General features: G+C 36.0%; 1 protein-coding gene and 1 non-coding gene across 17 annotated transcripts in view; both read left to right on the top strand.

Moving 5' to 3' along the window:
* The window catches only part of FOCAD (focadhesin), a 319,540-nt gene that overhangs the window by 87,307 nt on the left and 213,978 nt on the right, over positions 1-18,255 (top strand). For all 16 annotated transcript variants that reach the window (XM_009244392.4, XM_063714188.1, XM_063714187.1 and 13 more), the window contains 3 exons: positions 1,241-1,328; positions 8,147-8,349; positions 15,772-16,029. In XM_009244392.4, coding sequence (XP_009242667.3) covers positions 1,241-1,328; positions 8,147-8,349; positions 15,772-16,029 — 549 coding nt within the window. The remainder of the gene's footprint in view (positions 1-1,240; positions 1,329-8,146; positions 8,350-15,771; positions 16,030-18,255) is intronic.
* On the top strand, positions 13,344-13,472 carry LOC112135039 (small nucleolar RNA SNORA30/SNORA37 family). Its single transcript, XR_002916354.1, has one exon. It is a non-coding gene; the product is annotated as a small nucleolar RNA SNORA30/SNORA37 family (small nucleolar RNA).

Below are 18,255 nucleotides of genomic sequence, written 5' to 3'. Positions count from 1 at the left end.
TGTAGGTTAATTTCACTCTTCAAATGGTAAAACTGAGATTTTAGAGGGTATTTGTTAATATGATAGTATCTTCAAGATTATAACTTCTGAGTATGTCAAATTATATTGTTTCCACTCAGGCAGGTGGTCCTTTAACATGTGGCTCTCACAGATTTCCTTTTTTTCCTGTTTTTTTTTTTTGTTTGCCTGTCTTTATTATTCATAGGTACTTCTGCTCTGCAGGCACTTCTGTAAACTTCAGAATAGTCATTTTAGCTGAACCTTTCTTCTTTAGTACCATAATACATTAAGATTTTCTTTATTTGGAAACCTCAAATAACATGTCACTTGTGTTTTATTAATATTTATTAAAACCTAATATACACGTTTTTTTTTTCATTTAGTTTATATACTTGGTGAACTTAATGATTTACCATTTCTATGGTCATTGCTCTGCTACATTTAAATATGCTTAATGAATTATGGTAATTCAAAAATAATCTCTACCTCCCTGGCACTAATATTTCTTTTATTGTGATATGATTTACTAAAATTTGTTTAGTGTAATTCATTATGCAAGTTATATAGATGAATCATGTCTGTATTAGGTAAGTAGAAAATTGAACTACTTTTCAGAAATGAAATATTATTAAATTTAGTATTTTAGGCAACTTTCAATGGTTTTTAAAGATTGACTGTTTAGAAGAGACTTGCTGATCTGCTGTGTTGAGTTTTCCGTCTGAATTATTTGGTTTATAGCTTCTTGCTTTTTGGCCATATAATACATCATTTTGAATTTATGTGTGACTGTGTGGCATTGACTAATTCTTTCTTTTTTTTTTTGAGATGGAGTCTCGCTCTGCCACCCAGGCTGGAGTGCGGTGGCACCATCTCGGCTCACTGCAACCTCCACCTCCTGGGTCAAGCAATTGCCTCCTGAGTAGCTGGGAAATTAGCCCGGCTAATTTTTTTGTATTTTTTTAATAGAGATGGGGTTTCACCAAGTTGGCTGGGCTGGTCTCGAACTTCTGACCTCGTGATCCACTCGCCTCGGCCTCCCAAAGTGTTGGGGTTACAGGCGTGAGCTGCCACGCCCGGCTGACCAATTCTTTCTTTAGTAGAGCACACTTGCTGTATAAATAAATTTGTGTAATAGGCTTGCAGTCTTTCATATTAAATATATTCTTCCTGGATACATGTTACAAAGCCATGGTTCTGGGAACTTCTTTAACAACTCCTTTTTCCCCCTCTGTTCTTTTAGGATTTTCCTGTTGAACTGGTCATAATTGGAATAGCTTTACTACTTCTACAGACTCCAGCAAGTCAGCAGAAGCCAATCTTAAATCTAGGTAAATAAAAATACAGTCACTAGAGTAAACTGTAAATATAACATGAGTATTGATAGGATTCAGTTGAACTATGTATCATGCTATCTTGTGTATTTTGAGTTTCCATCTGTAATTTTTAAAATTATAAAATAGAATTTTTTTTCTTGTCTAATAAGGTGTTACCTTGTGCAAGGTTTAACATAACATAATTTACCAAGTGTCTCGGCTGCATGTTAGAAGGTTATAATCTAACCTTATATAGCAGTAACATTCAGGAATATATTGAATGGCATAGCACCTTATTCAACATTGTACAGCAAAATGGAAAGCTTTAGTATAAAATCCTTGAAAGAAAAGTGTTTAGTAGTTGTAGTTATTTTTAAAACTCTCCATACCTTTACTATTCAAAATGTGCTGCATTGAACAGAATTTAACTTACGGTTATTGCTTTATCTAACTAGAACAAATGAAAGATAATATTCTTTTGACAGTCCAGTATTGATTTAAAGAAAAGTGAAGGAGTGGGCCAAGGGAGGCAAAAATGTTCTAGTTAAGAAGAATGTGGTAAAGAAGCTAGTTGCCCTATCTGGCAGATTGGCAAATAAGTCATACTTTTAAAATGTGGCTTTTTTTTTTTTTTTTTTTTTTTTTTTTTTTTTTTTTTTATTTTTTTATTTTTTATTTTTTTATAATTATGCAATATTTTATTTATTACATAAAAAGATTTTCTATGTAGGATTACACATGATCAATTTGAATAATTCTTCAATTTTAGTAATCATCAGATTCTGAAATAGAACATAAGATGGAAAGATCAAATTATATTTTAGCTTCTTTAAATACTTCAGTGAATACTTTAGTGAACTGCTACACCCTGAAATGCAGCTAATTTACATTCAAAATTAGAAAATAAAGACTTTTGCATTTTTCTAGAACAAAACTTATGCATTAATAGTAATGAAAATATTTTCTCACCACACTGATTTACTCTATATCATCCAGCTTTGTTAATTTGCTGTAACATAGCTCAGAGTAGAAAGAAGATGTAAGTCAGTCCTGCGGTTTCAGAAGTTAGACCTTTTTTTTTTTTTTTTTTCAACCTTAACATTTTTTTTTAATTATTATTATTATTATTATTATACTTTAGGTTTTATGGTACATGTGCCCAATGTGCAGGTAAGTTACATATGTATACATGTGCCATGCTGGTGCACTGCACCCACCAACTCGTCATCTAGCATTAGGTATATCTCCCAATGTTATCCCTCCCCCCTCCCCCCAACCCACAACAGTCCCTGAAGTGTGATGTTCCCCTTCCTGTGTCCATGTGTTCTCATTGTTCAATTCCCACCTATGAGTGAGAATATGCGGTGTTTGGTTTTTTGTTCTTGTGATAGTTTACTGAGAATGATGATTTCCAATTTCATCCATGTCCCTACAAAGGACATGAACTCATCATTTCTTATGGCTGCATAGTATTCCATGGTGTATATGTGCCACATTTTCTTAATCCAGTCTATCATTGTTGGACATTTGGGTTGGTTCCAAGTCTTTGCTATTGTGAATAATGCGGCAATAAACATACGTGTGCATGTGTCTTTATAGCAGCATGATTTATAGTCCTTTGGGTATATACCCAGTAATGGGATGGCTGGGTCAAATGGAATTTCTAGTTCTAGATCCCTGAGGAATCGCCACACTGACTTCCACAAGGGTTGAACTAGTTTACAGTCCCACCAACAGTGTAAAAGTGTTCCTATTTCTCCACATCCTCTCCAGCACCTGTTGTTTCCTGACTTTTTAATGATCGCCATTCTAACTGGTGTGAGATGGTATCTCATTGTGGTTTTGATTTGCATTTCTCTGATGGCCAGTGATGGTGAGCATTTTTTCATGTGTCTTTTGGCTGCATAAATGTCTTCTTTTGAGAAGTGTCTGTTCATGTCCTTCGCCCACTTTTTGATGGGGTTGTTTGTTTTTTTCTTGTAAATTTGTTGGAGTTCATTGTAGATTCTGGATATTAGCCCTTTGTCAGATGAGTAGGTTGCGAAAATTTTCTCCCATTTTGTAGGTTGCCTGTTCACTCTGATGGTAGTTTCCTTTGCTGTGCAGAAGCTCTTTAGTTTAATTAGATCCCATTTGTCAATTTTGGCTTTTGTTGCCATTGCTTTTGGTGTTTTAGACATGAAGTCCTTGCCCATGCCTATGTCCTGAATGGTATTGCCTAGGTTTTCTTCTAGGGTTTTTATGGTTTTAGGTCTAACATTTAAGTCTTTAATCCATCTTGAATTGATTTTTGTATAAGGTGTAAGGAAGGGATCCAGTTTCAGCTTTCTACATATGGCTAGCCAGTTTTCCCAGCACCATTTATTAAATAGGGAATCCTTTCCCCATTTCTTGTTTTTCTCAGGTTTGTCAAAGATCAGATGGTTGTAGATATGTGGCATTATTTCTGACGGCTCTGTTCTGTTCCATTGATCTATATCTCTGTTTTGGTACCAGTACCATGCTGTTTTGGTTACTGTAGCCTTGTAGTATAGTTTGAAGTCAGGTAGTGTGATGCTCAAAACCGCTCAACTACGTGGAAACTGAACAACCTGCTCCTGAATGACTACTGGGTACATAACGAAATGAAGGCAGAAATAAAGATGTTCTTTGAAACCAACGAGAACCAAGACACAACATACCAGAATCTCTGGGATGCATTCAAAGCAGTGTGTAGAGGGAAATTTATAGCACTAAATGCCCACAAGAGAAAGCAGGAAAGATCCAAAATTGACACCCTAACATCACAATTAAAAGAACTAGAAAAGCAAGAGCAAACACATTCAAAAGCTAGCAGAAGGCAAGAAATAACTAAAATCAGAGCAGAACTGAAGGAAATAGAGACACAAAAAACCCTTCAAAAAATAAATGAATCCAGGAGCTGGTTTTTTGAAAGGATCAACAAAATTGATAGACCGCTAGCAAGATTAATAAAGAAAAAAAGAGAGAAGAATCAAATAGATGCAATAAAAAATGATAAAGGGGATATCACCACCGATCCCACAGAAATACAAACTACCATTAGAGAATATTACAAACACCTCTATGCAAATAAACTAGAAAATCTAGAAGAAATGGATAAATTCCTCAACACATACACCCTCCCAAGACTAAACCAAGAAGAAGTTCAATCTCTGAATAGACCAATAACAGGAGCTGAAATTATGGCAATAATCAATAGCTTACCAACCAAAAAAAGTCCAGGACCAGATGGGTTCACAGCCGAATTCTACCAGAGGTACAAGGAGGAGCTGGTACCATTCCTTCTGAAACTATTCCAATCAATAGAAAAAGAGGGAATCCTCCCTAACTCATTTTATGAGGCCAGCATCATCCTGATACCAAAGCCTGGCAGAGACACAACAAAAAAAGAGAATTTTAGACCAATATCCTTGATGAACATTGATGCAAAAATCCTCAATAAAATACTGGCAAACAGAATCCAGCAGCACATCAAAAAGCTTATCCACCATGATCAAGTGGGCTTCATCCCTGGGATGCAAGGCTGGTTCAATATACGCAAATCAATAAATGTAATCCAGCATATAAACAGAACCAAAGACAAAAACCACATGATTATCTCAATAGATGCAGAAAAGGCCTTTGACAAAATTCAACAACCCTTCATGCTAAAAACTCTCAATAAATTAGGAATTGATGGGACGTATCTCAAAATAATAAGAGCTATTTATGACAAACCCACAGCCAATATCATACTGAATGGGCAAAAACTGGAAGCATTCCCTTTGAAAACTGGCACAAGACAGGGATGCCCTCTCTCGCCACTTCTATTCAACATAGTGTTGGAAGTTCTGGCCAGGGCAATTAGGCAGGAGAAGGAAATCAAGGGTATTCAATTAGGAAAAGAGGAAGTCAAATTGTCCCTGTTTGCAGATGACATGATAGTATATCTAGAAAACCCCATTGTCTCAGCCCAAAATCTCCTTAAGCTGATAAGCAACTTCAGCAAAGTCTCAGGATACAAAATCAATGTGCAAAAATCACAAGCATTCTTATACAGCAATAAGAGACAAACAGAGAGCCAAATCATGAGTGAACTCCCATTCACAATTGCTTCAAAGAGAATAAAATACCTAGGAATCAAACTTACAAGGGATGTGAAAGACCTCTTCAAGGAGAACTACAAACCACTGCTCAAGGAAATAAAAGAGGATACAAACAAATGGAAGAACATTCCATGCTCATGGGTAGGAAGAATCAATATCATGAAAATGGCCATCCTTCCCAAGGTAATTTACAGATTCAATGCCATCCCCATCAAGCTACCAATGACTTTCTTCACAGAATTGGAAAAAACTACTTTAAAGTTCATATGGAACCAAAAAAGAGCCCGCATCGCCAAGTCAATCCTAAGCTAAAATGTGGCTTTTACATTGGTGTTGCCTCACTTTACTTGGTCTGATCCAAAATAATCCACATAACAGTGAGAGCTCTAAATTATGTTGTATAGTGCCATGATATGTTGATATGCTGCTGTTCTTATTTTTAAAAAGTACGTGAGAGGCCAGGCGCGGTGGCTCATGCTTGTAATCCCAGCACTTTGGGAGGCCAAAGTGGGTGGATCACCTGAGGTCAGGAGTTCGAGACCAAGCCTGGGTGATATGGTGAAACCCTGTTTCTACTAAAAATACAAAAAAATTAGCTGGGTGTGGTGGCGCATGCCTGTAATCCTAGCTACTTGGTTGGCTGAGGCAGGATAATCACGTGAACCCGGGAGGCAGAGGTTGTAGTGAGCCGAGATCGTGCCATTGCACTCCAGCTTGGGCAACAAGAGCGAAACTCCGTCTCAAAAAAAAAAAAAAAAAAAATGTGTGAGATAAATACTTATTGTATAGCTCATTCTTCTGGGCATTTTAATTCATGATTTTGGGAGTGAATTGCTCTTTCACCTACAGCGTGCCTTGGAAATGGCTTTAGCACATGGAGGGGATCCTTGGCTCCTAGGCTTAGATTCCTCCCCTGCATTTGGCTACTGGCTTTATGTTCACTTATGCCTTCCCTCCACAGTCTGATCTGGTTTTTGCCTTTTTCTTATAGCAGTGCACATGGAATCTTCCCATAGGTATAATTTACCAGTGCTGGTACTTCTGACAGCTGTAGTTTTATTTTTTAAAACAGCTTTATTGAGGTGTAATTTACGTACCATAAAATTCAGAATAAAGTGTTTTCTAGTAAATTTATAGATTTGTGCAACCAGCACCACTGTCTATCATCTGCCCAAAATTTCTTGTGATCATTTGTAGTTAATCCTCATTTTCACCCTCAGCCCCAGAGAAACACTAATCTGCTTTTTGTCTCTGTAGATTTGCCTTTTCTAGACATTTCATATGAATGGATTTTGTTTTCTGACAAAAAAATTCTAAAGCCTCAGAAAATCCACATTTTAAATTCTGAAGCTATGTTCTTATATTGTGGTTCATGTGTAAGAGAAAGATAATACAGTATCAAACAGTCAAATACTTTTATTACTTGCTGGTTAGCAGACTTTTTCTTTCTCTCATAAACCAATATCTCTGATTTGAAGTTACCTTAGAGTGAATAAACCGTACTGAACACTGCTAAGCCAATATATCATGTTGGAAAGTGAGGAACAACTGTGGGGAAAGAGTATTCAAAGAAATAGGATAACCAAGAGAGTATTGATTATTCCAAATTTAAAAGATTTATATATATGTTAATTTTTATGTTAATGTAATATTACACTATGTAGTTGTTAACTGTAGCCTGGATTACAAATAGCAATTTATAAAAATGCCTGGAATATTTAGATTTATAATTTAGGCTATTAAAATATTACTGTTATATTCATTTCCTGTTACATTAAAGATAATGGATTTTCATAGAATCTCAGAAACAATTATGGATTAAGACCAATATTTGGGCAAGAAAAGTAAATTAGTAGTGTTAGAGTAACAGGTGTTTGTACTTAATATCATGTTAAGGTTTGACCTCCAGATGATGTAAAATAAAATGCTGACAACTCGTTGACATGATTCAAGGCTTGTATAATTATTTTTGCTGTAGTGGGGAAATCAGATGAATATTTTGATAATTTAACTTTGAAGCCCATGAATAACATCTTTTAGTAAATCATGGTTAATTACATGACTTTGAAAAAAATATTGTGAAAAAAGTACATTTATGCCTTAACTCATTCAGTTAATAGTCTAGAGACTCTACATGTAAATCAGTTATTGTATAACTGTATGTATCTGGTGTGTAAGTTGTTTCCATGTTAAAGAACCATTCACTAATTTTTTTTGTTGTTGTTATTTTGGTTCTGGACTTTGGGACTTTCACAATCTGCTTCTTAGCAATTACAGCTGAAGGGCAGTCCTGCTTCACTTTGCTGTTTACTTAAGCATCTGCTAATAGGATTCTTAGCTGCGTTTGTAAAGGACGCATGTATGTTGGGCTTGTTATCCACTGATCCGGGAATTCTTGGTCTCTTAGCTCTGATTGCTGAGGGCAATACTAGCATCTCAGAGGATATTAAGGAAAAATGTTGAATTGTATTTTTTAAAAAATTCATATTGACCTAAAAGAGTATCATCAATTTTTCAGTTATATATGTTAACAGCTTATTTTATATAATAGTTTATTTATACTCCTTTTATTCCCTTTTAGGATAAGATTTATCATCCTAGTTATGTGTCTGACCCAGTTGTAAAAGGGAAGAAAACTTTCTTGCAATATCATTCTTAAGCAAAATTGCATTTTGTTTGACTGTGGTATTAATTTTTAAAAATGTACATTATTGTTTTGATGAATAGCTTTGAAGCTCTTCTCTGTTACTGAGGATCAGAAAATCCCAAAGTCCTCTCTGCTGCTAGTGATGCCAATTCTGCAGATACTGTCTTCTACTGCCTTGGAAGACTGTATATCTGTGGATGAAGAAGGTCCCTCTAGGCAGCAGTTGGCTCTAAACCTTTTGGAAATGATACAGCAGGAATGTTACAGAGATGACCACCAAAAGGTAATGAATCTATCCTTGTTTCTCTTAAATAAAGTGTCGATGTGGGATTTAGGTCTTTACAGATAATCTTGCCTCCTGATGAAGCATCTGTTTGTTATCAGACTTTACCATTCAGTCAGGTAATGCTGTTGGAGATCTCAACATATTCTTCTGGACTTAAAAAGGGATAGTAGTCCTGTTGTGAAATAAGTTTGAAAATGCTGTATGATCTTTTTTTTCTCTGAAAATCCAGTGCACAATACTAAAGATCCTGAAGAGTTCTTCAGAAAAGGAACTAATTCTATTTAACCTGATGCTTCTCGAATATATTTGAACATGGAATCATTTTTTAAAATTATACTATTAGTTAAGTACAGCATATTGCTAGATCTGAGATAATCCAAGGTGGGAAATAGTCCTCAAATGCCTGAAAGTTCTGGTATCAGTAAGAACTAAAACTTCTTTATTTAATATGGCACCTCTTGCCATATTCCCTGACATAATGGCTCTCGATGTCCCCTGTGTATGCCCCTATTCTGCTGCCTCCAACTGGAATACAACAGGCCTGCCACATTCCTTTTCCAATCCTGCCTGCCTCATTCTGCCTTTTCAGTCTCACTTTTCCTGTTACAATAATGTAAAAGTGTTGTCATGGTTTGGATATTGGTTGGGTTCTAGGCCTAGATTTGCCAGACTTTTTTTGTTTTGATATTTGAGCTTTGCCTTTATCAATATGAAACATTATTTCCCAACTCCTCTTATGGGGATGAAATGAGGATTGAATAAGATAAAGCTGGCGAAGCATCTTAAATCTCCATGAAGAGAGGCACTATGTAAATACAAACTAGAGTGATGGTTGTGGCTTCATCTGCAAAAGCAGAGATACCTCTTATGTTAAATGCTCCAGCAGCACAAATCCAGTCATTATTATTTCTTGTTTGAGCATGTAGCAGAAACTGGCCCATAATTATAGGCAAATTGAATGTATACTATAGCTTCCTAAATCCTAATTATTTCACTAAAACTTTAAAACTTGAAACAGGTAATTGATTTGAATTAAGAGAGAGAAGTTCTTGCATCAGCCCTAATAGGAGTACAAAATCCGATCAAAAAATTCTAGTAGCTTTTTTACTTTACCTGTTGGTTTGCCCATGTAGAACAATGATTGGATCTTGAATGGGAGTAGGGGCAGGGCAAGAGTTGGCAGGGCAAGAGTTCTGCTCCTTTAAATCACAAGTGTTATTTACTGAGGATCATCCCAACTTTAATACATAAGCACTTGGTTTACTATTTGCTTAGATGTGTGTGAATCTTACTATCAACACTAATATCTGGGCTTTCTCTTTAGCAGCTGGTAAAGAGGAGGGGCAGAATTACTATTAGGGCTATAAATATCCTCCTTATGATACTATGTTGCTTTAAGGAGGCTTTGAGTAGATATATGATCACTGTTTTAAAAAATGTAAGCCACATTTTACTGTTGGCTTTTTTTTCCCTGCACCTATCTGGAACTTGACATTCCAGTCACACCTATGAATTTAACATGCCCCAAACTCTTCAAGTCTCTTCCTGAATCTTTGCTTCTACACAGAATGCTGTTTTCTGTCAGCTGCCTGAACTATTCATTCTTCAAGACTCAGCCAAATGTTCTCAGCCTCCCTGAGTCAAGATTATTTGACTGTTGGATTTTTTTTTTTTTTTTGAGACAGAGTCTCACTCTGCCACCTAGGCTGGAGTGCAGCGGTATGATCTTGGCTATTAAATGTGGTATTTAAAACTACCTATATTGCATTCTCCCCAGGCAAAATAAATAAATAAATAAATATGAAAAAAATAAAAAAATTGAACACTAATTGTAAATTCTAAAGGGCTTGAAACATTCTGCTTCCTCCTTGTTCCCCTCCACTCCCGCAAGAGAATATGGGGGATAAAAGAGAGAATGCATCAGTATATGAGTCAGATTCCAGTCAGGAAAGAGAAAACACACTGGCAATTTGAACAAGGAAAACTTAATGCAATGAATTATTAGTAAGAGGTGTTTAGTTACAAAAACTTATAAAAAAGCATCTAAGGAATATTACAGTAGTAAATGTAGGGAGCAGCTACTACCTCTAAGCTAAGACCAAGGCAGAGTTCCCAAGGAAGGAACTAAAAAGGTCTCCCCAGACAATGCTGAGAGTCAGACCTGGTAGGAGAGAATGTGGAGAAGGCCTACTGGATGATATAGTCTGCTGGGGTGCCATAGGCTAGAACTGGTCCACAGGAAACCACTTGTCTTGGTGTGAGCAGGCTGGAATTGGCTGAGCTGGTCCACTGAAAGCCACCTCTGGGATATCCTGCATGTCCCTAGCAGCCATGGTAGGAGAAATCAAAGAAGCACACAGGAACCTGAAGAGAAGCCCTTCTTCCTTTCCTTGCAGTGTCTCTCCTATGCTCTCTATTGACAAGGTCTAATACTAGACCAGAGGGTAAAGGAGAAATGTTGAAAAGGCACAGCTGTAGGATCACATATTCAGACAAAGAAGGGTGGGTGTGGAGCTGAGAGGTAACACATTGAGTAACTGGCTCAGGAAGTAAGAAAGAATCGGAAAAGTTTTTTTGGAGGGGAGTAAGGGTGGATGGGTGAGATGAAGTGGAAAAGGAGACTTAAAAGCTAAATTCTTGTAATTGTACAGGAGGGCAAAATTCATCTTTATGAAACTGTTTTAGTCAGCATAACAATTTAGAGACAGCTTGACTGAGCTGGGGTCTACCATGTGTTTATTCATTCTTATGTGTTTTTAAAAATTAAATATGGTACTTTTGGGTCTTTGGTAATAAAGCTGTGCCAAGTAGATTTTATTTGAAATTGCTTTGAAGTAGTATATAGTAAGCAGAATATTTGTTTCTTAAAAATCATAAAATTCGCAAGGAATTGTCATTGTCCTACTTATGGCTAAAGTTAACATTTATTGAACATGTGCAATATGCCAGGAGTTATTATGTGGACCAACTCATATTTCTTACAATAACTATGAAATAGATCTCTTTTCTTTCTTTTTTTAATCTATTTCCAGCTGTGTGGCCTTGAACTAGTGACTGAATCTATGTGGTATCTGGGCCCTGGTAAAATGGGTAACAAAACACCCTCTTCATGGGGTGGTTTATTGAGCACTTCATATGTACAGGCTTCATTTTAAGTACTTTGGTATATATTAACTGATTTGATTTTATCTCACACTCTTTGAAGTAGGTAAAATTATTGATCTCATTTTACCTAAGAGTTAACTGAGGCATAAAGAAGGTAAATAACTTACTGTCATGCAGTGGGAACCCAATTCTTTTTTAATAGCTTTATTGAAATGTAATTCACATACGCCCTTCACTCATTTAAAGTGTGCAATTCAGTGGCTTTTAGTATATTCACAGCATTGTATATTCATTACCACAATCCACTTTAGAACATTTTTATTTTTATTACCCTAAAAAACCCCTGCACTCTTAGTCATCACTCCCTAATTCCCTCATTTTTTCCTCACCCCTCAGGCTAGGCAGTCTCTAATCTGCTTACAGTCTCTATATGGATTTGCCTATTCTGGACATTTCCTTCAAATATAGTCATACAATATGTGGTCCTTTATGACCGGCTTTTTTCACTTAGTATAATGTTTTCAAGGTTTGTCCATGTTGTAGCATGTGCCATGTAGCAGTGCCTCATTTTCTCTTAGAGCTGACTAATATTCCATTGTATGGATACCTTACATTTTACTTTCCTGTTCTTTTGTTGATGAACTTTTGGCTCTTTTCCACTTTTTGGCTGTAATGCTGCTATAACCATTCATGTATCAGTTTTTGTGTGGACAAATGTTTTCATTTCTCTTGAGTAGATACCGAGTAGTAGAATTGCTAGATAAGGTGATAACTCTATGTTTCACAGTTTGGGGGAATGGCCAGATTGTTTTCCAAAGGGGCTGCACTATTCTGCATTCCCAGCAGCAGTATATGAGGGTTCCAGTTTCTCCCCGTCCTCGCCAACTGTTGTTATTGTTTATCTTTTTGATTTAACCAACCTAGTAGGTGTGAAGTGGTATTTCATTGTGGTTTTGTTTTGCATTTCCCTGATGGTATTCTTAAAATACTTATTTTACAAGCCAGGAAACTGAGATTAGAGTGTTAACTTTTCTGGATTACGCAGGTAGTGAAGGGTAGAGTTGGAATTCAGATTTTGACTGTTTGATTCTAGGGCCTATATCCTGTTACCTACACTTTCATTTTGTTTTCTTGGCACAATATTTTATCATCTTTGTGCTGAACTTGGGCGTAAATAACAGTTCCATTTCAGATTTACAGGGAAACAAACTGTGATAATAGTAAATTGAAATAAACTTTTTTTAGACTTCTGGTTGAAACTTAAAAAGGAATTATTAGTCTTAGATGTTGTGCTTCTATCATCATCTTCTGAAAGACATGGGACTGAGGATGGTGTGTGTTATCTCTTGGTTATAACCAACCACTCCCAAATCTCTCAGCTCTTGTCTAGAGTCTTCATAGTGGTATAGAGCTAGAAAGGCTCTCTTGAGGTTTTATATAGTCCAGTCTTCTGCTGCTTGACTGGTGAGTGATTAATATCCTCTAGCAAAAATCTATCTTACTTTTAAAGGTCTATACGTTTGAGTTCCTATATCCACTCTCTACTTTTGTTAAACCTGTTTCAGTCACTATTATAGATTAATGCCATTCTTTACAGTTAATGAAAATCAATATTGTTCACAATTTCTTTTTCAGACCTGTTTTGACAAAGAAGTACTATCAGATGTCTATCTTATTGTTACTACTTAATGTACCTGCACATTTTCATTAAGTGCTTTTTAAAATAAAGATTCTCAATTATTTTATACCTGTAAAAGATGTCTTACAACCACCCAGTATTTATTTAAATGTATTTTTCTGTGGTTTATTTTTTATTGATATATAATTCACATAACATAAACCTTTTATTTTTAAACACCTACTTCCTCCTCTAAAAACAAAGCTTACTAGCACTTTCACAGGTCCTCCCTCAGGCTATGGGGCCAGGATTTGGTAGCTGGTGCTGAGAGAAAACCCTTGATTGAATCCTTGCCCTGGGACTGTGCCAGTGGCAGCTGTCACTCAATGGGACAATTTCTCCTGCTGCTCTAACCTTAGGCAAACAAACAAACAAGCAAACAAACAAACAAACTTAAGAGCCTAAACCTGGACATAACAGTTCAAGTAACCTAGGATTGCTTTTCTGTTTCATTGTTTACTCTTACATGTCTCTGTTATGTTGTTGCTTTTACTCAACTTGTGGTTCATGGTAATTTCCAAATTGTATTCATTTACACGAGTTTTATTTTTCTCTACTGAAGATGACAGCAACACTATTTACCTGTATTTTGCAACTTCAGGCACTGTGCTAGGTGTTTTATAGATATTATAACATAAGCAGGAAAGTAGTCATTTCTTAAATTTTACAAACGAGTAAAGTGAGGCTTAGAAAAATTGCATAATGGCTGATAGCTGGCATGGCTATCCTGAAGTCCTGGCCCTTTAAATTTTATGGTGTTTGTCATTAGTCTAAAAAACTTGGCCATGGTTGTTAATGAATTCCTTCTTCTTGGGAAGAAAAATATTTTTAGAGAGCTAGAGCTATATAAACTTAGATATTATTTAATTTTTAAAATTTGTAACTTTCTTGAAATAGTAATGTATTCAAATGATTTAGACAGTAGAAAATTGCATATAATGAATGCAGCCTTCTTGCCTTTGATTCCAGCTGTCCAATTTTCACTCCCCAAAACAGAAGATGATTTAGTGGTTACTAATTTCTTTTGTATTTGTCCACATAGTTTTCTTTGCATATACAAGCAACTACAAATATATTATCTTTTTCTCCTCACTCTCTTTGAAAAAAAAAATTGGTAGCACTCCAGTCATACTATCTGTATCTTATATTTTCACTTGGGGGAATCTTTTTATATCAGTACAGTGAGAGCTTCCTCATTTGTTTTTGCTGTGACATTTAATTGTCAAAGAAATTTCTTATCTACTCTTAGGTATATACTCAAGAAAACTGAACACTTATAACCTCACAAAAACTTTTACAGGAGTGTTCATAGCATCTTATTCATTATTGCCAAAATGTGGAAACAACCCAAATATCCATCAATTGATAATGGATAAACAAAATATGGTGTATCCATACAATGGAACATTATTTGGCAATAAAAAGAAATGAATTATTGATACAAGTAACAGCATGGATGAACCTTGAAAACATGCTAAGTGAAAGAAGCTGGTCACAAAGGACCGCATATTATGTGTTTCTTATTATATGAAATGACCAATATGGAACCAGAGTAGATTAGTGGTTGCCAAGGGCTGGAGGAAGGTTGGGGGAGTAAGGAGTGACTATCAGTGGGTATGGGATTTTTGTTTGGGTTGATGAAAATGTTCTAAAATTAGATAGTGATGATGGTTGCACAGCTCTAGGAATGAATTACTAAAATCCAGTAAGTTATAAACTTTAAAAGGGTGCCTTTTATAGTATGCAAATTATATCTCAATAAAGCTGTTATTTAAAAATTTTATAAAGCTTAACTTTTACTTTCCATGCTTTCAATTGTTATCCTAATTCATGTAAGTCAGCCTCTATTAACTAGACAGTTGTAATCCAGAGATTTCCAGTCTGTCACAAAGCACTATACATGATTTGAATTACTTTATTAGCAAGCAATGTCTAATGATTCTTTAACGTCTGTGACTTCTCCTGAGCTGTTTGTTTACAGAGCTCACCTTGGCTACCCTCTGGCCCTGACTGCATTACTTTATTTCTGCGAGGAACCATTTCTCAGATTAACTTAACATAATATAATCTCTGGGTATTGTTTCAGCTTAGAGCTGTCAGGCCATTTCCTATTGCAGAAGTTACAATTATTAATGAATTCCGAGGCTCCAGCTGAACCAACTTTGTTCCTATCAACATACTGTCTGTTACAGAAATGAATTGTCCTCAGTCCAAGTCTGCCATCTGCCCCAGACTGCTTCTGCCTAGGGCCTGGAGCTGGGCAAATACAGTATTTTTTTTTAAAATCTTTCTTCTCATTGGTGGATACTTTTTTAGTGATAATAGCTTTTTCCAAATGCAATTGCCTCTGGATTTTGTATATTGGTCCATATATTCTGCCTTAATGAGGAATGAATAGTAAATATGAGGAAAAGTTGTGATAAAACTCTTCTAGAGTTCCATCTAACAACTCTTTTCTCTTTGTGTAATCCTATTACCTCAAATATGTGCAGAGAGGATTTTGGCAGTAATTCTGTTTGTATTCATTTTGTTTGAAAGAGTGATATCCTACAATGAAATATAAGAATGCTGGAAATATATTTCTGACAAATATATTTATCTCACTTATTTATGCCTCTCTTGTCTTTATTTTTCAGCTCTCCTACAAGCTTGTGTGCCCTGTAACCAGTATGTATGGTTCAGTATTTACAGCCTGGAGGATTCTTGAAGTAATGACAGACTCCTCTGCTGCAAGTGACTGGTTGGCTTCAGTAGAGTCATTGCTTCCTATTACTACTGTGATCCCTGTGCCTGCCTTTCTTCTGCTGGCTCACCTCCTTGTTGAAGACAAAGGACAAAATCTTCACCAAATACTCAAGGTCACTACAGAATTAGCCCAAGCAGATTCCTCCCAGGTAAAGCAAGAGAATAATGGAACAATAATGAGACGAAAGCTTAATCATTGGAAATGTAGATTATTCCTGCTTTGTGGATTATTTGCATCAGAGTTTTAAATTATGGGTTGATGATTTTTTTTTTTGTTTGCTATCTTTATCCTTCCATTTTTTTCTTCTTTTTGCTTTCTCTGAGTTGATGTATACTTAATGATGCAAACATTTTTTAAATGAAAGCACACTTCACAAGGAAATCTGCATGTGGTGCTATTCTGGTTCTTCCAGTTTTTTGGTGGATTGGCTGTTTTGTAATGCTTTTGCTAACTCTTGGAACCTATTCCAAGATACATATCCATTAGTTCTGATGTTGATCATTTAAAGTGGGCACAGATTAATCAGTTCAGGATAAGGGAGCCTATGCAATAGACATTAATATCTTTTTAACTTCTTGCAGTTTGATACTATCTTTATTGAGTCATTTAATAGCTAAAAAATATTGACTCTGCTATATATGGTATGGATCTGCGTGCTAGGATATGAGGGTAAATAATTTTTCTTCCTAACTGCGCAGAACTTAGGATGTAATGAGAAAGCAGTCAGGCATTAATAAGACTTATTTCCCCAGCCTTTTACACTAACCACATACTTAGCATAATAACCTGTGACTTTTTTTTTCTCCAATTGATAGAATCTCTAGAATGCATTTCCTATAAAGGAAAGGTTTTCTAACCAAGTAGTTTTGACATTTTTGTTATCTTCTGTTTATTAGTATCTGTGCTTGTGTTTCGTTTCAAGAGTGATGAAGAAACCTTCCATCCCCAATGGAAAAGTGATGTGTTCCTAGAGGAAAAAATTTGATGGTAGAAAAGGGGCAAATGTGTTTATTTGAGATATGAAGTTAACTGAGTGCAGTGACTTACGCCTGTAATCCCAGCACTTTGGAAGGCTGAGGTGGGCAGATCACTTGAGGTCAAGAGTTCGAGACCAGCCTGGCCAACATGGCGAAACCTTGTTTCTACTAAAATACAAAAATTAGTCAGGTGCAGTGACGTGCACCTGTAATTCCAGCTGCTCAGGAGGCTGAGGCAGGAGAATTGCTTGAACCCAGGAGGTGGAGGTTGCAGTGAGCCAAGATTGTGCCACTGCACTTCAGCCTGGGACTCTGTCTCAAAAGAAAAAAACAAAAACAAAAACAAAAACAAAACAGATATGAAGTTAATGTATTTGGAATTCCTTTTTAACCTCAAATTGTCATACTCATTCCGTTTTGTCATGTAAACAACTGCTGATATCTCACAAAAAGTTTTCACTCTGACTAGACCTCATCTGTTCTGATTCTGCAAGTGGATCTGTAATGTACTCAAAATACTTTTGTTTCATGGTGTATGCATAATGTGAATCAGTTTAACTTGCTTTCTGCTTTATCTCTCCTTGTATTTTCTGTAGTGATCCTGCTTCTAACCAATGTTTTCTTTCAGTGTTGACACTTGGTAGGATAATCTCTAGAATAGTTAATGCAGATAATGCCTGGAGATTATCTAAAGAAGGATTGCCTTAAAGTTATACAGTGGGTTACCTTGATCTGTCTACACCACTGATATAAAACATATATTGCATCTATCTATCTATCTATCTATCTATCCATCTATCTATCTATCTATATATATATGCACACACACACACACAGGAAATTTGATCCAGCATGATGCTTTAGGTTGTAAGTAACAGAAACCCATCTTAAGCTGCCACAAACAATTTTTTCCCGTTTATTTTTAGTTTCCAAGTAATAATTGTACATACATACGGAGTGATATTTTGATATAGGTATAAAATGTGCAATGATGAAATCAGGGTAATTAATAGTATATCCATCACCTCAGACATTTATCATTTTTGTGTGTGCATGTTGGGAACATTCAAAATCCTTTCTTCTAGTTTTTATTACCTCTAGTGTTTAGGACATTCATGGTCTGGACAGTATTTTCAAGGTACAGTTTCTTTCCTCTGTGAATTAGCTGGAAGCCCAAAGCCTTATAACCTTATATTCAAAATTCAAAAGGAAGAGAGAAGTAAAGAATGCTCAGATTGGCCTTGCTGAGGTCATGTGTTTACATTGGACCAACCATCATGATGGGATAGTGGGGCACTTTACTTGGCCATTCTGGGTAGAATAGAAGTAGGTGAAGTATCAGGTCTAAAATTGTTTCTGCCACCAGGTTCATGTGGAATGGGGTGAGATGGTCCCCC

The sequence above is a fragment of the Pongo abelii genome, chromosome 13 (genome assembly GCF_028885655.2).
Source record: "Pongo abelii isolate AG06213 chromosome 13, NHGRI_mPonAbe1-v2.0_pri, whole genome shotgun sequence".
In the NCBI taxonomy this organism is placed as follows: domain Eukaryota; kingdom Metazoa; phylum Chordata; class Mammalia; order Primates; family Hominidae; genus Pongo; species Pongo abelii.
Note: the sequence above shows the minus strand (reverse complement) of the source record. Positions and strands in the feature narration are given on the sequence as shown.